Genomic DNA, 23,051 nt, shown 5'->3' on the forward strand with positions numbered 1-23,051 from the left:
GCAGAGGCTTCTGCTACTGACTGACCATTAGTTGTCCTTGTACAACTACTCGATTAAGGGGCCGGTTTCCCTGCCGCTGTTAAAGGGCGCCTGGTTATTCTGAACGTATTCCTGCTGACGTAGGCCTGGCCTCGCAGCAGAAACGTTACTTATTTCCTGACTAACAGCGAGTCACAGCGGGTGGCATTGCAGTGCCCGTCGCAGCATATGTGTCCTTTCACTTCCGGACATAGAGCCCCCATTGTCGACCTAAACGCCATTCCGTCATTGCTCTTTTCAAAAATGTGGAGTTTTCCTTGCACATCGAGCGCCGCCATTGAAATGGCGGTGTGTTAGGGGTGGTGGTACATTGTCGGTGATAATGAAGATGAAGGGTGAGAGAACTAATGATCGACGGAAGGGCTGCGCTTATGTCTGGGACGCTTATGTCTCTCGTACATAGCCTATAGAAATTAAAATAAAAACTGTAACACGGAATGAAATGACACCAGTAGTACAATAAATGGCCAAAAGTTATAATTAAAAGAAGGAGTTGCCGACGTGAATTCTATCCTAAATCGTACAATAAACTCGCTGCTGACGCAAACTGGCTCGACTAACCTGAAGTCCTGCATGAGGAAGCATCAAGTTACACAAAGTTGTGCGTCCCTCTGCTGATGCGCATAAGGTAATTCAACCATGTTTCTTCGTGTAGGACAGCTACAACAGTAGGACAACCACGGCCTCCATCTGGGAAGCGAAACATGAGCGACAAAAACATGTTTCATATCCTCCATGGATCCGCAAGATTCACACTTTTGAGCACTCCCTAGAATGATGTTTTAATGCCACTCTTGTAAACGCACAATGAAGGCACGGGTGGCGCAAATCAGATGCGCTTCCTCGTGAAACACCACAGCAATAGACGCACATAATGCCGGGTGCTTGTGTAATCCGTTTTCCGATTTACCGGAACTCCGTGTGATTTTCTCTACTGCACTGCTTCCGTGCACCGGAGCAGATAGAGAGCTGGAATGTCATAACCGAGTGTGCTTGAAACGAGAGAGCCTACATGGTTGTTACCGGATACCTGTGTGCGATTGGCAATACCATCCGCTTAATCGGATGCTTCAACACTCCAAGCTGTGCTGCCTGTCACAACTCCGAGACTGTGGACTACGTAAGCGCGGTTTGCCTCACATATGCGGGAGAGCCTGACGTTGTGCGCTTCCTTTGCGCGTTTCGACATCGCCGCAGGGAGTCGTGCTGAGCAGTTAATGAACCCATTCGTTTTTACACTGCGAGGGTCTCGGTTCGTGGCTGTGATCAAGTGTGTTGATGGTGTCTTTTTATGCTGGCTGTCCCAGCTAAAGTTAACCAAGGTTTTAAAAAAGACAGTGTTCTAGCCTAGTGAGGCCAGCTGAGGGCTGTTGTGAGCCGCGTGACATAATTTGCAGCATTTTTTCATGCTGCAAAGTTAATTATTCAGTAAATACTAATTAGCTGGCTTTCTAGATTATTGGCTTGAGGGAAAACGTATCCATTCGCCAGTTGTGAAGTTTTACATCATCTTGAAAACAGCTGGCTGAAATGTTTGCACCACCGTAAAGCAGCGTTTTTTAGCGACATTAAAAGATAACTCGCACAATGAACGGCACACGCAATCACAGGTAACTAATATACTACGCAATGCTTATTCTGCAATAGAGCCTGCAAGTCCCAGTGATTCCATTTGGAATCATTACTATCTGCGAAATATTTTAGAGCTTGTGCGTAAGTTTTGGCAAGAGAATTTATTTTGAAGGAGTAACGTGAGGCTTACTTACACAGCAAAGCGTACGCAGTTTCTATATCGCTTTCCTACCTACTAGCATACGCCAGTCTGGTGAGACGCCACTAAAATATGTTTAGGAATTTCTAAATGTCAGAACTGCTGCAAAAACAGCAGGACATTCTCTCTCACTTCATGGCTGGCGGCCTCTAAATTTGGTGATTCAACTGGAGTCGCTGGTCTGAAAGTGGTAAGGCCGGCAAGTAAAGGCTGCGAAAATATTACCTTGGTGCAAACGTTGGAGCGAGCTGTTTTTCAAGACAGCTTCCGAATGGACGATTTTGAACTGACACTTTGTTCCTGAAGCCAACAGGGGAAAAGTTGTTTAATTTTTCTTTACTAATCAATTAACTTTGGAGAACAAACATATTGCAGGGCATCGCGATTCTCAGACTATAGGACTCTCCCTTTAAAAAAAAAAAAACTTGGTTATATTCTTTTAGCTGGGAGGCCCTGTATATTACCTCTCTCAGCCAATCAGCCCTCATCTAGAGCAGAGTAGCAGGCCACAAAATCATAGCTACGGCCAACCTCTTTGGCTTCCCATATAAACAGACCTCTGACTGCGTGCTATAGCACTGGCTGAAAGCGCAGTGTCCAGCCTTAGTACTAAATGCGGAAACGCGAGTTCATGACGCTTCCTGTGTACGGAATGGATACCTTGTAGTTTTGCCACTACAAATCGATAATCGCTGAGAACTAACGCTCATTTTGATGTTACAGTGACGAGATTCTTAAGGGCCAGCCGCGCTTTGAAGAACAGCGGTGTGGTAGACCGCGTTGATGTTTAGGCGTCATTAATACATGCGATCCATCTCTCGATCGAATATAGTAAACGGACGTGCCTGTGCCATGTTTAATGCTTCAGTACGTATAACAAAAAGAAAAAAGTTGCTGCGGGAGGCAGGTGTAATATTCTAGACATATTCAGTATACCGTTTATTATGTGTATGTAGCGTGGGTAGTGAAGTTCGTGCTGAGGATAAAGCACAGGCTGTAAGTTATTCAACTTCACGCGGCACAGTTTGTGCCAGACGTCATATGCGACAATCAAGCATCAGGCTCAACCTATGCAATAGCTGAACGGTCGTCCCTACAGCAGTTCAGTGTTTGCAAATCGTCCACGAGGAGGTTTATGTGCACCGGTGTTGGAGCAGTTTGGATCAAAAACCGTGCAGGCGAAGTTACGGACACGATAGAAAAGTATCTGGTTGAGAATATTACATCGTTGTGGCATGCCAGACGTCAGCAGTTTGTGATGTGAGCCACGCTACTCAACCATGTTGGCTGTGATGATTCAGTCTTAAAAGGAAGCACAGGCGTTAAAAATTCTTAGTTCTGGAGGTGAAAGAGTATAGTATCGTTAGAGGGGGCATCTAAAGTCCAGTGGTTGCAAAAAAAAAATAAATCCAGCGGAATGAAGCGCTAGTTTGTGTTTTTCAGCATTGATGCAGTACCACTTCGTGCGTCCGCTGTTGCACGGTGCCACAGAAAACGTCTGACAGACTCGGAAAAGCCCCGACCAATTTAATGTACCTGGAGAGGGGATTGTTTACTCTTCTCTGCCTAGGTTTGCAAATGCCTGATATCAGTGAAAAGTTGATGGCATTATTCTTTAGCGCAAACAATGTCATCATGTTTTGAGAATATTGAGACTGAGAAAACACGTCGAGGTCTAACAGGCTGCAAAAACATAAAATTTTAGATCGAGTATGACCAGATGCTGCGCTTGTCATCAGGTATCAGGTTTGCTTACTAGTCAAACCAGGAAGTCTTCTACGCCTGCACAAGAAGAAAATGAATCCCGTGTATTCCAAACCTCATGGTCCTACCAGTACCATTCAACAGGCTCGTGTAATGCTAAGGATAGCATGCATGCCCGCGGAAGTCGGTCGCATTTCATCCTTTCTCGCACGAGTTCGCAAGCATACAGGTTTCAAAGCAGCCCACGAATTTGGTGACGCAGATAGAGTAGAACACGTGGTTACCTGGGCATTTCATGTAAGTCCGCGCTCTTACATTGCTGTGCAAGCTTGCACGCATGGAATTGAACATGGATCATTTGGCTAAACGCGCATTTAAGCGGTGCTTTGCAGCGGGCTCTCCATCATCCCTCTCTCTTTCTCATTTCTCTCTCTCTCTCTCTCTACGTCACTGCGGCTGTTGGGCGAATTATGACCTATCACTCTCGGCAGACGGCGGCGATCTGTCAGGAGTCATCGATTGTAATAGCGGCGCCGCAGCTGCACGGCCAGTGCGAGAGGGGAGGCGCGAAGAAGGAAGCCGCAAGGGCTGCGAGGCCGGATACTGGCGCGCCAAGGTCGCGCTGACTGGCGAGCGCGCGCCTGGGGCGACGACGGCAGACGCCGCAGCAGCTGCCACTCCTTGCCCGGCGCCGCAACGAGTCGCTTGCTCGCCGGAGCCGCTGCTACCAGCTTCCAGAGACGATGCCGCGTGCCGCCAAGAAGGACTGCGAAGGTGAGTCGGACGTTGCTTGCGCGGGAGAAGCTAGCGGTGACGTCACGTTGACGCCACGCGAACGCGCAGCACCATGCCAACAACGCGCCAAGGGAGTAAACAGTGCGCCTCCTCTCTGCCGACAAATATGAGTGGGAGCAGCATAAGGAATGGTCGCCCGTGGCAGACAACCGTCGGTCCGCGACAGATAGAAATAGCTGCTGATCACCGGGCACCAGACACAATCTAACGCCGTAAGAAACGTCAACATTCGTGCAGGGCATTTAGGGCTTCGAAACGCTATAATTTTAGGCAATGGTATTGAGTTTCTTTTGTCGCACCACCGTCTGCTGGTTGTGCAATGGTATTGAGTTTCTTTTGTCGCACCACCGTCTGCTGGTTGTGCATCCATATCGCTTGCATGTACTGATAGCAATACGGGAAGCTGGGCATCACAAACCGATAACCGAACAAAGAAATTGTCAAACATGAAATATCGTTGCAATTATATACCCGACGAGTCTCTAACGTGAGCCAAACTTGTACGAAATGAAAAACCTTCGTTCTCCGACTGACCAAGGCGAGAGCAGCAAAAGAGAACCTAGCAATATATATATATATATATATATATAGTGTGACGCCCATGCAGAGGCGATGCCTAGTCTATTTGGTCGGCATCGCTGAGCACGCAGAAGAGGAGAACTAGGTGGTTGGCTGCGTCTCGTGCTCGGCAAGCGGACCCAGCCGGTTTCAGTCGCCCGTCGTGGTCTGAATAAACCCCTGGTCGTAACAATATATTCACGGTGCTTGGGTGTGCTGGTGAGATCTTGTTTTCCTCCATACCCATGTGTAGCGCGCTGTGCTTTTATTGTCGCCGTGCACCACAAGTGCCAAGTTCTGTCACTTCACAGAAATACATATTCGATCCCAAGGGTTTCATTGTCCCACATCGATTTCGTGCGTCGTAGCTGCTATTTTAGTTAGGTAGCACTACTGGGCGAATTTTCTGATTTCGACCATACGTACGTACATACACACTTCCCGGAAGCCTGCTTTGTGGCAGGCCGCCCACCTTCCCATCGGATAGTGGGCAAACTACCAGGTGTGTACACCTGGCAGGCCTTCACCTGGGTGAAGACCTGGGTGAGGGTACGCACTTGTCAGGCATTCACCTCGGTACATCTGGTTTAAGGCCTTCAAGGCAAAGGTTTTTAGGGTGAAGGCCTTCTGGCTAAAGACCTTTAGGCCAAAGGCCATTGACCTTTAGTCCTTACCATAAAGGCAAAGGCCTTTAGGACAAATCCCGTTAGCTCGTAAGCACCTTAAGTGCCGACCATAACGAATGCTACTGCACCATATTCCGCGCTTAGCCTTGCCATACCGTCTGCTAATTTTTATATTACTTTGCTCGCACTTTAGGAAGCAGTGCAAGGGTGTGCAAGTTCTTGCGAAAGGGTTAGCCAAGGATTAGGTTCTAATTTGTTTGCTTCTTTTCATGTCTGCGCCATCGAGCATATGAATGCACACTAAGCAAGCAAGTTGCAGTAAGTATTTAAACACGCTGACAGACTCTCGCAATGAAACAAGGATAAATAATCTTTTACTGCGGAGACAAGCTGTTTTCATCTTGTATCGATGATTTCAACGCTCGTTTTGAATAAAATGACAATAATTCCTTCGTCATTGTGCAAAAAATTTGGCCTATATTTTTTTATATTATTCTTTGTCCGACTGAATTGATCAGTGCAATTCACAGCGAGCTATACTGCCTGATAAGTTCCTTATAATCATGGGAAGAAGTTTAGTCATGTCCTTATTAACCCGCAAGCAGCGGTGATTACTCTATGCCAAACCTTATCATCAATTTTACTTATCGAACCTGAGCACACATCAAAGAACAGTTCGTGTGAAATTTGCTCGTTGCCTTTAGTTTGCGTTTAGCGAACATTAGTGCAAAAATATGACTTGAGCAAAGAAGTGTTTATGCTGGGACACATGTGTTACGGTATAACTGATGTGAAGTGTACAGGGGGCAAAAGTTCTGCGATTGAACTGCGCGACCTTGAGTTATTAGCATTCTAATTGAGTACATCAGAGCCGCGATTGAGCGCCATAATACTACGGGTCCGCATTTGCATTGCAACGCGCATCGGCACAGTGAGATCAAATCACATCGTTGCCTTTTCTTCTGACTCCACTGACACAATTATTTGCCCGCATTTGGGCCACCTAAAGTTGGGACATAAGTGAGGCGTGGAGACGAGAAATTCATCTTTACTATCCTGCTTAATACTGAAATTTCAGTGAAAACGTGTTAAACGTTTATATTTCGCGTTCCAGGTTGATAAACCGTATGTGGTCCAGTTGTTCAGGGCATGGGGGCATAGAATACGCTTAACTGACTGCTTCCAGCAGGTTGAGCGAGTCCACTTCTTAATTAATGTTCACAATGGCACACGTCGATAAGATATAAGATAAGAACACTCCCTTCAGTATGCTTCCTTAGAGTATTTGGTGAACGTGTGCCAAGCGGCTTCACTGAGACGAAGGGCCCGTGTTCAAGCATGCAGGCCGGCCTCGCAGCAAATGCAGACGACGACATTCAGGCAGCCAGACGCAGCCATCCGCTATTCAGGTTGTTCAGCTGTTCTGCTGCTGCTGCTGTTGCTGATAGGAAGAAAGAAAAAGAAAAGTGTACGGGCCTGCCTACTGGCTCAAGCCGAGCCACGCTCGCTGCCGCGTGCTGGAAGTAGGAGAGTTAAAGGATAGGAGAGTAAAGACAGAAAGAAAAGGCGCGCGCTAATATGCCCCGGGCCGATCCCGGAGGCAGTGCAATCCCGGGCCGACCCGTGCCACAGTGCTTCAAGCTGAGCACTCCGCCGTATTCCAAAAATAAGTTTAATATCTGTGGTCCAAGGACCCGCAGCAGATATTAAATCAGGTATCAGATTCAGATTCAGCTGTTCTGGCAGACCGTGGCATGCACTTTCCCTAAACGCTTGCAACATGTGCTGGATTGAACTCTTTAATTTTCTTTTTTTTTGCCATCAGTCTTCTCATGGCAGACGCGCGTTATATATCCACGTAGTCAAGTACATTATTTAGCGCTGGAGCGTTTTCACACCTGGTGAACGTCCCTGACCCAGCTGGGCTGTCACAGACACACCGTGCTAGCCACCACGTCAGCCCCCGGGGTGCATGTACTGATCACATGGAAAGGAAAACGCTAGAGCGGTCGATTCAGGCTAGTGTAAATGCAGCCGCGCTGCTTCCAAGGGCTGGTACCCAAAGCAGGAAACGGCAACAAAAAAATTTCTAAAGGTCGCAAGTCAAACTGGTCTTTCCATGAAAGAGGGAGCAGACGAAGGTAAGCCGAGCAGTTTAACTCGTCTTATGCCCGGTTCGCTGCCCCGGATGCAGGGAAGAGGGAAAAAGCACTAAAAACACAACGAACAAAGGGCGCAGACGAAAAATGGTGAATGAATTTGATCGAGAAGCAACCTGCATGATGCAGCTACCAGATTATATTTCTTTATTTTCTTTGAAAAGAATGCATTTTAACAAAACGTCAGAACTAAAAATTGAAGCAGCTACATCCTGTTACGCTCGTTGTCTGCTCCGCGTGTGGCAGGTCTGTGCATTACGCCTTGTATTTCGGAGGTCACAACTAATCTTCCATTTTGTATCTCGCTAGCCTGCGATGCGTGGTTTCGATTTCACTGCGACTTGACCGCGACTTCGTCCGCCGCCTATTTTCGTTGATCCCGGTCAGTGCACCCCGATGATGCCCGTATACGAGTGCGACCTAAAACAGCGCTATTCGCCAGCGCCTGCGAAACGCGGACAGGTGCCCCAAACGCTGCGCTGTTTTCTCCCGCATCCTCTCCCTGCCCAGTAATTATCCTCTGGCTAACGATCAAAACAGCGCCCGCGTCAGCAGTGGTCACGTGACCGACCTGCAATTTGGTGTGGTGGTGCAGGGGCCGGTGCCAGCGAAGAGCGCTCGCACCGTGCACGAAGAAAGTTGTGAGTGCAAATCTGCGCCATCTCTGCTCTGAATTCCTCGCTTTCGCTGTGGCGACTCGCGTTGTGAGCGCGCTCTTACTTATGGGTTGAACGATGCTCTATGATCAGCAGCACGTAATTGGCGGCTAAGCACTCAAAATTTCTTCCTTTAGGGTTACCCAAACCAAGTGCTTCAGGGAGGAGTGGGAGTTTTTTTTTAAAGCTATTGAGCATGATATATATATATATATATATATATATATATATATATATATATATATATATATATATATATATATATATATATATATATATATATATATATATATATATATATATATATATATATATATATGTGTGTGTGTGTGTGTGTGTGTGTGTGTGTGTGTGTGTGTGTGTGTGTGTGTGTGTGTGTGTGTGTGTGTGTGTGTGTGTGTGTGTGTGTGTGTGTGTGTGTGTGTGTGTGTGTGTGTGTGTGTGTGTGAAATTCGCAAATCAATCGTTATCAGTGGTGGAAGTCAGGAAGCACTTGAAATGGACTAGTTAACGAAACCATAGCTCAAAGTTTCTGACTAGCACATCGCCTACTTTGTTCAGTGCACATGCCGTGATTTTTCAGTTGTAACCAGCAGCAGAGGGAGGAAGAGGGGGGGGGGGGGGAGATAGAACTGAAGGAGGGACTAAGGAATTTCGATGGCATAGGGTGGCATTAATGCGGGAAGACGAACGTAACCAAAGGTGAATGGGAGAGGCGTTTTTCCGGTACTAGACTACACTTTTCATATGGTGGCGATTATGAGGAGGAGGATGATGTCAATGTAACGTACACGTGTATATTTACAAAAAAAAAAAACTCAACCTAGAGTCTCCTTGGAGAGCTTCCACACCGACTGCACTTCGAATGGCAGTGGTGCTGCATAGAGTATGTAGCAGCCAAAAGTGCTTTCCACAGTTACGTTGCTCTCAAGCGAGGCACCCTGCCTTCATCATCAACACGCACATGGACACCTCTGTTGTCCCACCTAATCAGACCGATGTTATAGTTTAGCGTTATAATACACGCACTTGTATTTTTGTCGCCTTTCTTTTTATTTATAGCAAGTTTTTTCACATGTGCGTAATACAGACTCGTGTCAATAACAGCTTACTCTGTGTACTCTCAGGCAGCTCCGCGTTCGACGATTGTACTCTGATAACACAAGAGCAAATTTAGAGCTGGCATGCGTCCCCAGCTTGTTAATAGAGATCACAACTTCTACTCCGAGGCGGTGCATAGCGTACCACACAGATAAACGCAGTCACCTTCCGCAGCAGCCAGTAAGACAAGTAAGGCTCACACTGCAAACTGCGATGGCCTACTGGCAGGCTTGCCTGTATGTGGGTGGTATTGGGTTCAAATACCGGTGCCTGTGAAAACAGACCGATTTATTATTGGGAAAAAGCACCTGCGCTAAAGGTGAAACGCTAGAAAAACGTGCCCCCCGGTGTACAACGAAAGCGATGTGCTACGGTCGCGAGCGAAAACTGAGCACATGATCTGAATATATAGGTCACCGCATGAAGTTAATAAGGAATATTAGTGTGTCGGTAAATTCTCGGGCAATTACTTGCGCCACTGCAGCGTTCGGATGTTACATAATATAGGGTACTGCCTCCGCCGCAGCGTTTCACCCCAAGCTAAATCCCAGAAAGTTTCCAAACCAACTTACCTTTCGTATACTTTCGGCCTTTGTAAAAAGTTTAGAACCCGAAATGTTTGCTCCCGCGTCATTGCTGTAAGGCTCGCTATGCATCGGCAGAGTTTCAAATCTCTTGAATTTGAGAGGAGCTTGCGTCCTCACCCCTCCGAATGTTCGGACTTCCACAGATGCTGCAAGGGTCCCATAGCAAGGCTTGGAAGCAAACCCACTGTGCTCCTTAAATTTTACAAAGGCTATACGTGTTTCCTCCTCTAATGCTTTCCATGCCCAGCTTTCCTGGACTTCAGTGCTCCTGTATATGCTCCCGCGGGGACCAGAATTGCGCGAAGGTCCGCCATTTTGTTCCAAGCTCTGCGGGAAAGCCGCTTCTCGTGTGGCAGGAGCCACACGAGAAGGCAGTTTGGAGACAGCCCGCCTCCTCCCGGAGGTGGATATAAAATGCCCTCTACGTCGAATAATAATAATAATAATAATAATAATAATAATAATAATAATAATAATAATAATAATAATAATAATAATAATAATAATAATAATAATAATAATTGGTTTTGGGGGAAAGGAAATAGCGCAGTATCTGTCTCATATATCGTTGGACACCTGAACCGCGCCGTAAGGGATGGGATAAAGGAGGGAGTGAAAGAAGAAAGGAAGAGGTGCCGTAGTGGAGGGCTCCGGAATAATTTCGTCCACCTGGGGATCTTTAACGTGCACTGACATCGCACAGCACACGGGCGCCTTCGCGTTTTTCCTCCATAAAAACGCAGCCGCCGCGGTCGGGTTCGAACCCGGGAACTCCGGATCAGTAGTCGAGTGCCCTAACCACTGAGCCACCGCGGCGGGGGGATGACAAAGCAGACTGCGCTCAAGGTGGAAGCGGCTGCCCCCTTCTGGCTCATGCGTTAGGTATGAGCTGACACGAATTCGAACGTTTGACGTTAGCGGGATCACATGAGAGCCGCTCCGCGAACTGTGTTACAAGTGGCGCAGGGGAAACAGTCGCGCAGCTCTGCTCCCTTCGGGAGCATATATAGGAATACTACTGGACATCAGCACCTACAGACACCTGTTGGCCTCTAAGAGAACATCGCGTAACGGAATGGGGCTATTTTACACTGCTAATTTTCAAAAAACTAGGCAGTCCTGAGCTATTATGCGCGAACATAGTGATTATCATTGCCGGTTCTTCTTTCTCACTGCAAAAACCTGACATACACAATGGTTCCTGCGCTCGCATCAACTGTTTCAGGCGGCCATAGAAAATCAATAAGATGTACCGAACAATCGAAATTCCCTGCGTGCTTCTGAGTGCTTGACATGCCGCTGCACGTGGTGGCGGCAGTGCAGACTATAGAAGCGTTCGTCCAGATTTTCTGGCTCACATGACAACCACGCTGTAGTCCACGAGCATGCCCGGTACCAGAATCCTGGCTTCGCTCCAAAAGAACGTCGCTTGTATTTAGGAGATGCATTGTGTCACGTTTGCACACCTCCTAATGTGTGTACAACCCGGGGAGCTTATTTGGGCGGTGATGATAGTACTGCAGCTCTTTCCTTCTTCGAGCCCAACAGATAAACTCGCGTGCGTGCATGCGGCCGGCTGCGCCCCTTTTCCCGATAACACCTGGTTTGTTCGCCTTCGTGGTGACGCCCGACCATGTGATTCTCCCACGCGGCCTCAGCTTTTTTTTGCTGCCCCCCCCCCCCTCCCCCCCGCTTCTGCTTCTCCTTGTTACCTGGCGGGAACGAACTGCACAACAAACACGACACACTCCTCCTATATTTGCTACACAAGCTGCTCTATTTGCGCATGCTTTGATTTCAGTCCCGCTCAGGGAGGCTGGGCTAACAGAGTTTTAAGCGTGAAATGCTTCAACAACAGCGTCTTCTTGGTCCTGTGGTAGGCGAAGCCTGCGCGCGGCGTGAAGGAGCCTACGCTTTGTTCTGCAGCCCGAGCGCGCAGTCCTCGTGACGTTTTAGCGAAGCGAGAGCGCCGCGTGTGTCGCGTAATCCGCGGGCCCGCGGGCCACTGCTCTCTTGGAGTGCCTCGATGCAGCGTTCCTTCGGCAGGACGGCGACATCCATTGTTCAGTCCGAAGACGACATTTTGGATCATAAGGAACACTACGAGCAATACAAAATGGAGAGGAGAATGTTTGACGTGACTAAATTACAGTCCGTGCTCCAAAATGGCGGACATGTGCCCACCTTGCCAAAGGAACGCAGTCTCGTAGGGAGCCATGGCGAGCTTTCGGCGCGGCTCGAAACCCTCTGTAAACAGTGAGGATGGCGGATGGTCCTGGACGTTGCACTCTGCCGTGTGGACGGAAGGCTGAGACGACACTTTGCAACGAGGTTCAGTCTCTAGAATGTGCTACGCCGATACTGCAGAGCATTTCTTGCTTACGTCTAGTCTTGACTAATGGCTTTCGGTATTTCGGCTTTAAGACGATGTTGGGCTTTAGTTTGCATGCAGTGGGAACTAAACGCATTTTATGCTTAGAGTCTGGTGTTTGTTCTGTCAGGACGTCTTCTTTACGAGTCGTTCTACTTGCCTGAGCTCTGCAGAGTAATGGTGAGGTCTGAGCAGCCTTTATAGGCCCCGGCAGCAGCTTTCATAGCGTTTCTAAAATTACCTTGAGGGGAAAGAGGTGAAGTGGCCTTCAAGAATACCGAAAAGCGCGAGCTTCGTATTTGGCTGTGCTAGTAATTGGCTGAAAACGTGGATTCAGTTTTACTGGTACGACTTTTCCCGAGCAATCTGAATTCGCTAACCTCAATTCCCGCCACGTATTAAGCATCCACTTGAAAGAAATTTACGAAATAATTGAAAAATTAAATACTTTAATCAGTGGACAGTTAGTAGCACTGCAGCGTGCCTATATGTATTTTAAGGAGAACATACGTGTTCCGTTTTCTTGTTGGTTCATTTCCGTCTGGTTATTTAATTCAGTGTATTTGTTCGCAGTTTGTGTCGGGTTGCTTTGTTTGTTGAATGCAACTCTAATGCGCGTTTTTTTCAAACTTGTATTCCACTCCTGAAATAGCCTGAAAAGGCTGACAGTGTAGATCGATCGATCGATCGATCAATCAATCAATCAATCAATCAATCAATCAATCAATCAATCAATCAATCAATCAATCAATCAATCAATCAATCAACAATTAATTAATCAATTATTCGGTCAGTTAATCCGTGTTTTCGGCCAAGCACTATGTAATTCCAATGCGTGGTTAACACCTCCCGGCATTCCCTCGGCGGGTTAAGCGCTCTCAAAGAAATAAGCAGAAATGGTGGTGCCTTTTTCCCATCCGTGTAACTCTGAGAAGCTCTGTGGTTATCACGACGCGTACGTGACGAGAACGAAAGGTCTGACGTGGCACAGCGTCTGGGGCTCGGGTGTCGTCGCCTTTGTCTCGCGCGATCTCCTATTGCAGCGGACGGGCGTAGAGCGTGGTACCTCGGGGTACGCGTACAGCTTGGCTCTGGGCCACCTTCCGATGAACCTTTTAGGACGCCAGGCAAGAGAAGTTTAGTGCGTCGTTGTCTTTCTCATCATGTGACAGCGAACAGGTGGAGCTTTGACTCGGCAATCAATGTGCGGTGCGTCCTTTCAAGCTTTTCTCTCTCTGCCCTCTCTCTGTGCGTTTGCGGTTTCAACTCTCGGCGACGGCAGCCAAAGTCGAGATGGCGGAGCTCAAAAATGGCCACACACAGAATCTCCGGCACACAAAGCAAGTTGTATACCTAAGCTGGCGACGTAAAATTTAAGTTGACGTCCTCCCAGTTTCGCAGGGAATGCTCAATTTTCTGAATGTAATATATATATATATATATATATATATATATATATATATATATATATATATATATATATATATATATATATATATATATATATATATATATATATATATATATATATATATATATATTCTGTAGGGGTTCCAATGCGCCAGTTTACAAGTGTAAGTACAGTATTACGACAAACGCGACTGTCCGTTTTAAAGGTTTATTGTGCCAACAGTTTCGGGAATGGTATTCCCTTCGTCAGGGCCTGCCCTGACGAAGGGAATAGCATTCCCGAAACTGTTGGCACAATAAACCTTTAAAACGAACAGTCGCGTTTGTCGTAATACTGTACTTATATATATATATATATATATATATATATATATTCATCCAGTTCATGCTACACACGTAGGCGACCTCCACGTGTTTTCTCTCTGACTCCGAATCTTTTCACTGGCAGCCGCATATTATCGAAACCTGCAGTTAATTTTTAATATCACTGAAGCTGGCACGGTCAAAATACGGTTCACTCTCTCGGAAGATGTTGTTTGCTGCGTTCAAGAGCCCTGCGATGGTTGATGCACTGTTTACTCCTTATAAGGCAGAGGCCACCACAAGCTCAGCAGTTTTACTGTGCAGAAAGGATTTGCCCGCTGTTTCATTCTCTCTCTTCTATAACTCACATATGCGCTAGTCCATTGTGGTGTCCGCCATACTTCAAGAGGTAAACGTTACGTCAGACGCTGTCCTCGGGCTCATAATTAACAATGTGTAACCGTATAAGTGTTGTGAGAGAAAGAGCGAATGCACAAAAGACGGAAAATGTGGACAAGCAGCCTAAAAGTTAGGGGGTTATAACGTTACCGAAACTTCCTCAGTTAGTTATCAAAAGAGTGAATCAAGTAGGAAAGCAGCGATGAAAAAAAGGGGCAGGTCTGTCGGAGTGTGGCAGGGGCGCTAGATGCTTTTACAGGCTGCTCCACAAAGCAGAACATTGCTAGCAAAGACACGTGTCGTACGTTGCTTTATTGCGGAGTGAAAACCCGCCGACTTGAACGATTGCTAATTGGTCCTCGTTTCTTTTTTTCCTTTCTGAGAGCTGTCATAGAACAAAAACGATTTATTTTTGCTACGGAGACTTGCAACACGTTGATCACTTGTCTATTTTAGCTGTTTCTTTTGCGGCGAATAAAGCTCTTTCGGTTTCCGCCGCTGTCATGTCAAGCTGGCAACTGCTGCCATTTCGGCACGTATACGTAACCCAATGATATTATGATAACAAATGGTGTTGTACAGCACAGTTGAATCAACTGGCTTATATCAAAAGATAAGCCATCAAAAATACAAAGTTACGTGCGCCACTAACAATACATTGGCTTGTTAAGAATGTTTTTTTGCAAAGTTATTTTTCTCCTAGAGCTGGGTTACGTCATTTTCGATCTCCTTATTTCGCCTTTCTTGCCCGAAAGCGTTGTTGTTTTTCTTCATATAATTGGAATGGGAACGGTGAACCATGCCTATAAACTGCTATTCTTCCTGCTCCGTTCCTCAGTCACAGCTGCAGAAAATCGAACCGGACTTAAGAAACAACTGGCCGCCGATGTGCCTGGTTAAGAAAATGTGACTTAGGTGCGCGAGCACGTTTGCCCTTGTTTAGCTTTGTTCACCTTTGTTTAGCTTTTTATAAGCTTGAAAATTATAGTTTCACCCTAATGTTCTTGCAGTCATTCCTCGGCTTTCATCTTGCAATAAGCTGCCTGAATTGCTCGTGGCGACTCGAGTCGTCGTTCCTTCTGTTCGGCGGTCTGTGAAGCCACTTGTACCCTCCACTCTACTGCAGCTTCCACCGGTGACTTCGTCGTTCGCCTCTTCTTTCTCGCTCTTCTGTTTTCGCATCCCGCTTAGCAAGGTTATGCGGTCTTCGCCGCTCTGCTTGGGCTTGCCGCTTCGCTATATCCACTGGATCGGTTGACTCAAGTTGGCGCTCTCTTCTTTTGCGTTGCTGTTCAGCTCGCCGTGCACGTCGTTGGGCTTCGGAATCTGTCGAAGGACCGGCTGCATCCATGACGTTTGCTGCACTGCACGTTCCTCCGGCGACTACATCATTCGGCTCTTCTTGCTCGCACCTGCATGTGCACGCAACCACGTTTCTCACTCTTCATCCCCATATCCTCGCTCCGCTCGGCTGCAGCTGGCGCGACGGCCTCCTCTCATTGGCTGCAGCTGGAGCGAGGCCCCTGCGGGCTTACCCGAACTTACCAGATTTACTCCGAGGTTTCACGTGGACGTCACGGCTTTTCCGCTAGTGACCCATCTAGTGATAGCGCTCTAAAAATGATAATGCCTGTTCCGCTTTATGCCTTCGTTCACTAAACATAATTACGGCCTTACGAACTTCCTCCTGAACGCATTTTTGCCGTTAACAAAAAGGAAGAGAAGAGAAAGAATAAGATACCAGCAATAATTGGCCGCGCCGTTCCGCCTCTCGGTGGCGGCGCTAAAGTTCAAGATGTTTTGTTATAGTGCAGTTGCAATTTAGAATCTTACGTCAGCGTTAAATGAATGTCCAGCATTATTGGACAAAAATTTTGAATATTGGATTATTGTAAGATACTGTTGTGTAAATATCAAAGGTAATGGTCGATTCTAACGATTCGTAGCAAAATCTTTCTTTTAAAGTTTATCCATGGCTCGCAACCAACCAGTTAGGACTAACATAGAAAACCAATGGAGAACGTTCTTGACTTTAGCGAAAACGTTAATAGCTAGAAAATACAAGCCTGGAGATCTGCGGATATATTGATTTTTATAGTGAAATCTACCACTACATGAAAAAAAATTACGTTTGTAAACACTTTCTCGTTGAAAAATGCTTTTGTCCAGAATTGCTGCGTATGTTCCAAGCATTCTCGCATGTTAGTCGTGTGTGCAGCTTTTTATTTTCCAGTACTTATTACAATGTTAAAAGGGGAACGTTCTTCATCACGTAGCAACTCTTATGATCTCCACTGAGGAAATTCAAAAGAAAACTGTTAAATTTCTCACCAGTCGAACTAGCAGCTTCATCTTTCGATTGTGCAACACCGAGTGTGAGCGATAATGCGCTTGATAATAAGTGAGAAGTGAGGACATTGCGTTGCGAAGACACGAAAGACAGTAATCCACCGCTAGCACAACACACTGGCTTCTAACTCGGGCCCACACAATCTGTTGTTCTGTATAGTCGCTCGAACTTGCCACAACCGCTTGAATGCGGTGGAGCATCACGTCCCTCGGCAAACGGACCTGACGACGAGATTGCATGCGCGTTCCAGTGCGCTCATCTGGTTTACTGGCTCGAGGATGTGCGCTCAAGTGATGCCGTATCTGCACTCTCACGGGACGGCGCAGGGCGCGAATGAAGACATCGGGGGACGCGTACTTTCATTTTTTTTTTCTTCCGTCTGTTTTGCAGCGCTGAAAACCCAAGCGGGGCTGAATCGTTGCTCATTCGCTCTCATGGCGTGGTAGGCAAGGCCTATGGTGCCGTTGATGTTTCTTTTCCATGTGCACACAGTGTGCAATGACCAGAATACATTTCGTAATGTTGCTTCATAAGCAGAAACTACAAAGTAGAAGAGCCATTACACTGCTTTCTTGACATTTTGGCGAAATCTCAGAGTTATGACGACGAGGCAGTGCCACTGCTCAATGCTATTGCACTTTACTAGCACCTCCTGTGAGGATCCAACTACGCAGAATGGTTGAAGGGCTTCGAATGTGAGTGAGATTACATTATTTCCTAATCAAGCAATTCGCTATTCATTAACTTTATTACACTACTAAATTTATTACAGCACACGCGCCTTCTTTACTCCGCAACTTGGCAGAGCAGAGGCAACATGCTTGCTGGAATGACATTTTCGAAGTTGCAAAAGGTCGCGGGTCGACGAAATGTGCGTCGTCTGTAGGGTTAGTGATGGAACTCGCTGGCTACAAAACTCACTATAAGCAGAGCGGCATGAAGGGTGTTGTGATTTTTTAAAAATAATTTCATCGTTTCAATGTCCTCCATCGTGGGCGTGACCTCACGCCGGCGTACCGCGAGCTCGACCGACTAGAGCTGCCTTGATAAATGTGAAGCAGATGACCAAGGATGTGTAGCGGCATGCGCACATTCCTGCTACAGTGACCTTTCCTTCGAGGCCTAAGCAGCCGCACGCTGAATCTGTGGCATGTGTGACTGTATACGAAACGGTTCCGCAGTGGGGATCAGCAGGAAACTGAAGCCCTCTCCACAGGAACATCGTAGGCTAACGGAACACTATCTGTCGACAGAACAGCCCAATAATTCTCCCTCCACAGCACATCAGCTATCTCACAGCCGGTATATAAAGGATTAAGCTCTTGGTGTAACTGACGGTGGAATGTGTTGCCAGTGTTGAATGTGCTGACATTGGAACAATGTTGATGTTCCAAGACTTCGAAGCTTCGGTAACGCTTATTTTTATACAAATGCCACTGACGTCTGCACGTCACACACGATTGTTATGCACCCGTTGACAGATTTTTTTTGACATCCCGGATCATTATTGCGCTTTTATTTCTCGTCTTGTAATGAGGCGTTTTTGTCCCCGCCGACCGGCTAAACGTGCGACTGCCGTGCTGCTGGCATACGGCTCCGTTCTCCTTTTTGACTTTTTGCAGCATCGCGTATTCTAAAGCGAGTTCTCTCATCCGACGTCTTCTGCGAAGGCCTTCGTTTGCTGCACTCTGCGACAAAAAAAAAATCTGGAAAAAAAAGAGCAACGCGACGTCACAACGGCAGCAGCTTTAGTTACAACAAATAAGGTGCAGCATGCTTCACAAGCTGAGGATTGCGTCAAGTCCGCCCGCGGCCGCGACACTCGGGAACAGTTGTAGCGCAGATAAGCTCTCCGCGGCTATCCGGAATGCGTTCGCAGCAGCAGGTGTTCCGCTTGTGCGATGCGAATTACAACCATGAGGATCTCATTCATTTAGCTGTGCTGGTATTTGCCAGACTGACTTTTTGTAGTTGTTTGCTCTAATGCAGACCTCATAGAAATGACATCACCATTCAGTCACGGCAGTCTTCTAAAAAAAAAAAAAAGGCTTATAATCTTCAGCTCGCTCCCATAGTAATGGCAACTATGATGTCCCGCTGCTCAGCACTATAGGCGAGAAATTAGAGCGCATTCCAATAGGTGACGTACTAAGCTGATAATGAGATGTCATTCCAGCAAACCTGTGTTTGGTCATTTGCAGCGCGAGGTAATTCCATGCGTGTTTACAGTGCGCACTAAAATTCGCTCCCAAGCCGATACTGCAGATAATAGCATACCCACTGCGCTCATCCTCGAAAGTTCGAGTATGAAGCGGTCATTTGGGGCCCGCACTGCAACGACCTCATACAAGATGTATAAGACGTACATAAATGTGAATTCATATTCGCCTACGCGAATTACTTTTCTCACAAGTGCGACTAAACTGAGAAAACAAAACAAAAACGTTCCGCTTTTCCGCTAACGAATCGTCGCCGTAATACTTTGCCACATTATCACTCGGAATTAACGGCATTATCAGGAATTATCTTATCAGGAATTATCATTCCAGACTAGATGTGAATTACTATTCCCGATTTGTTAATTGTGAACGTGGCCTATGTAGCGGAGAAGAAACGTTCTTTCACTTGTAGCCAATGCGTTTAATGTATTTCTGCCGTAGCACAGCACTAGAACGGTGAAAAGATAAATTGGTAATGACGAAAAGACGCTCCCAAGTCGCTGGGCCGCTGTGGTACAGTGTTCATTATATAAGTAATCCGTGTTTTCCCGCTCGACATTGTTCCCAATGTTAGGCGATATTCCAGCCGCTGGCCGCTATTTAACGTGTGTGCAATTTTTGGTTCTAATCAGTTTTTTGTCTGATTCATTTTACATGTTTCGTCATTTGAATCTTCGGTTTTTCTTCAGAGAGCTTTTGATGCATTTTACACACTTTTAGAGCGCAGATCTTAGCCGCCCGTTCCTGTGGTCCATCGTTCTCGGCGTTGTCGGTATAGCCGCTTGTCCAAGTTGCAGAGCGAAACGCCACCTGGATGTCACGGGAATATCCCGGAGAGTGACTAGCAGCGTATACCAGGCCACCTGCCAGCTGTGCAAAGCTGCGCTCAAATTTCACGTTACCGGCTATCGTTATCGTCTGTCAACTTTTTGCTTCTGCGGGTTGGTTCTGTTCTTTTTACTCAATATCCTGCAGCTGTGTGTATCTATTAAATTTGCTCCTGATGTTACTCACTATAATTAGCTTATCTGAATGTGGCATATGTTACCCTTTGTGTTTAATTACCTTTTTTCGTTTTTGGACGTCCGAGTACTCAAGAAAGTATCCTGCTCCTCATGTAATGCATCACTTGGAGGCCATCGTGGCCATTGTTCTGGCAGCTGACTCTTTGCAAAATTGTGGCTATACTAGGCGCCGTATTTACCACATCTGCATCGCTTTAAGGCGCGGGTCCCACGTTTTCGCGGCCTCTGGCCATTTTTCACAGTATTTGCGCGATCGCTGTAGCCCTTCCGCTTATGAAAGAAAAACAAGTTTTAGCTCATTAGAAATAAAATTGTATTTTAGTTTTATTTGTATAAGTTGTTAATAGCAATAATTGTTGGTACGAGTGTAGTGGGGAAAAAATGTAGTGCATAGAGCAATACTTTTATTCGACTTGACTGCTTGCGTCAAGTTTTTTGAAAAAACTGCTAAGGAAACGCTAAGAAACGCACAACACAGTGCGGCTTCTGAAGCGTTTATAAGGAATTTTTATGCGGTTTTTGGCTCGAGTGGATAGGTATTTCAAACCGGCACTCTAAAAGAGAGCAAAAATGACCACCGGATTGTCAAAAAACAAGTACATTTGGCAAATTTCTGGAACGTGCATATTTAGTTAAGGGTACAAAATGTCTTTGGGCTGCACTTAGTAGCTCTATAGTTCTAGTTGTTCGCAGTTGACTGTAATCGCCAAAATGCAACCCACAGCGGTCTGGTGTTGTGTCACTAAGCCCAAGGCTGGATTGAAGCTCAACGAAGTGGCTGAGAAACGTGTTACCCTCTTAAATTATTTTTTCTCGTTAATAAATGTGTCTTTTGCAACCGCAGAAACATTGGCATAGCGACAAAGGCCCAAACAATCGATTTTTGCTAAGAAAAAAAAAATGTATGAAGGTGTCCTCAGTGACCCTTTATTCCTGTAATACCCTTAGATATGACGTATTGTATAGACTGTAAGAATGTCAATAGTTTTTTTCTGCGCCAGAAAAAATATAAAATCATCACAACGCATTTCCCAAAATATTTTTCAAACCAAAGTCATAGTGTCAGTTGTAACTCACGCGTTAGTTCCCGGTGAGTCCCGTGTGTTGTTGCGCATCCAGAAATTTCTCGTCGTCTCTCGCATGGCCTTCGAGTCACAAGAAAAAGCAGTTAACAAAGCATGGAAATGCAATCCCTGCTGGCTCAGTCAAGGATCGTGCTGGAGTCACCAGTAGGCTTTCAGACCACCACGCTGGTGACTCAGCCGCAAAATAGGCGCACATTTTCTTTCGTCATTTAAGCTGACGGTCAGGAGCAAGGTTAGTCTCCATTATTCGTGTTATTTCGTCTTTTCACGACATTTTTTTTGTAACTTCCGTCGTTGATAACAAAAGATTGGGGCTTTCTTAACGATTGCTTAATGAAGGAAATGCGACATCATTCAGGTGGTTGGTTTTGCCCTCTACGTTGTAATTGCAATGTCATTCCTGCGATTAAGTTGTGTACCCTGTGGAACCACTATTTTATGTAGACAGAAACAAAAAGAACCACTTCAGAAAGACATCGACATGCGGCCTCACTATCAGTGAGCTCATGGCAGACGGACGCTCGGCGCTCCACCGCCACACACATACCACCCTTTACAGCCAATAACCGTTTGAAACCAGAATTTCTCCCCATTTTCGTATCACGCCACCCTTTCCCGCCAAAACCGGTTGAAACAACATTTTCCCGCCCATTTCACATGACGCCACATTTTCGCGCGTAGACTGCAAATCCACTCACTACGGCAGCTTAACCCATGTCAGGTGGGCGAATTCGGAAATTTCATGGGTAGGCCTAGTGCCAAATATTGAGATGAACCCACTGCCAAATTTTGGGGCGGGCAAACAGCCAAATTTTGAGGGGTGGGTCAAGTAGCAAATTTTGGGGCTGGCCAACTGCCAAGTTTTTGGAGGTGGGTCAACTCTGCGTTCACACGAGGCGACCTCCAGTGCCTCGGGCAATGCTAGCCATGAGGCGGTGAACATGCAAGGGAAGTCCGACAAGTGGCTTAACTTTGAGCGCCGACGGTAGTGCATAGTGAAGGTAGTAAGTATGCCAGTCGGGGGTGGGGGGGTGAGGGGGGGGGGCTAGTTCTCTCCAAGTTAAGGGCATGGAAGCGGCTTCTGTCTACTCGCTCGCTTATTTTGCCTCAATTATTTTGCGGGGCCAGCACCAGACTTTGTGCAAGCCCCGAGCATAATCGTCATCATCATCAGACACGCGTGTATCCCCTGCGTATGCCCTCCCAGAAACAGCTCCCGCTGCGCCTTTAAACTCCGCTTTCATTTCCAAGCTTCTATCCGGGCGTACTTCCGTGCCTGTTTTTCTCTCTAAGGGCTCATTACGCGCAGCGCTTCGAGAGGACGTTCCTCTTTTTCGTTGATTGCTATTTGCACCATTTTTTTTTTCGCGTAATCCGAGCCCATGTCATCTTTTGAACAGATATACCACGCTCTTAGCTTTCTAACCTTACTTGTTTTTCACAGGCTGTTTTTCACAGGTAGCAGTCAGTAAGTTTTGGCCCGTCGTCATTTGTCGCAAAGGTCTGGTTAAAAAAAAAAGTAACTCTGCTTGCGCTGCATCCGCCGTGAAAACTATGTTCGCCAACCCTGCGGCGTATGTCCATTCCATCAACGATACAGAGCCCCAACTCCTGGTGTTGCCCCCTGTCTTCTCTGAAAGTTGTCTAAACGGCAATCTTTGCTCCAAAGCCCCTCATAGTGCAACCAGTATACAAGGTAGCACAAACCGCGACGGTAAATCGTAAATTATTTTGGGGGCGCAGTAATTGCTTGTTCAAGCAAAGAATTAATATTGGTTTGTACTGAGTGCATTAAACGCGATTTTCTATCAAAAGCATAACACGCCGAGGTGGCTCAGTGGTTAGGGCGCTCGACTACTGATCCGGAGTTCCCGGGTTCGAACCCGACCGCGG

At 46.6% G+C, this 23,051-nt stretch overlaps 1 protein-coding gene across 1 annotated transcript in view; it reads left to right on the forward strand.

Moving 5' to 3' along the window:
* Positions 1-4,063: 4,063 nt before the first annotated feature.
* Cbs (Cystathionine beta-synthase) overlaps positions 4,064-23,051 on the forward strand; it is a 66,907-nt gene continuing 47,919 nt past the window's right edge. The window contains exon 1 of the mRNA XM_077668554.1: positions 4,064-4,288. Within this exon, the coding sequence (XP_077524680.1) occupies positions 4,258-4,288 (31 nt within the window). The 5' untranslated portion in view covers positions 4,064-4,257. The remainder of the gene's footprint in view (positions 4,289-23,051) is intronic.

The sequence above is a fragment of the Amblyomma americanum genome, chromosome 6, assembly GCF_052857255.1.
Source record: "Amblyomma americanum isolate KBUSLIRL-KWMA chromosome 6, ASM5285725v1, whole genome shotgun sequence".
In the NCBI taxonomy this organism is placed as follows: domain Eukaryota; kingdom Metazoa; phylum Arthropoda; class Arachnida; order Ixodida; family Ixodidae; genus Amblyomma; species Amblyomma americanum.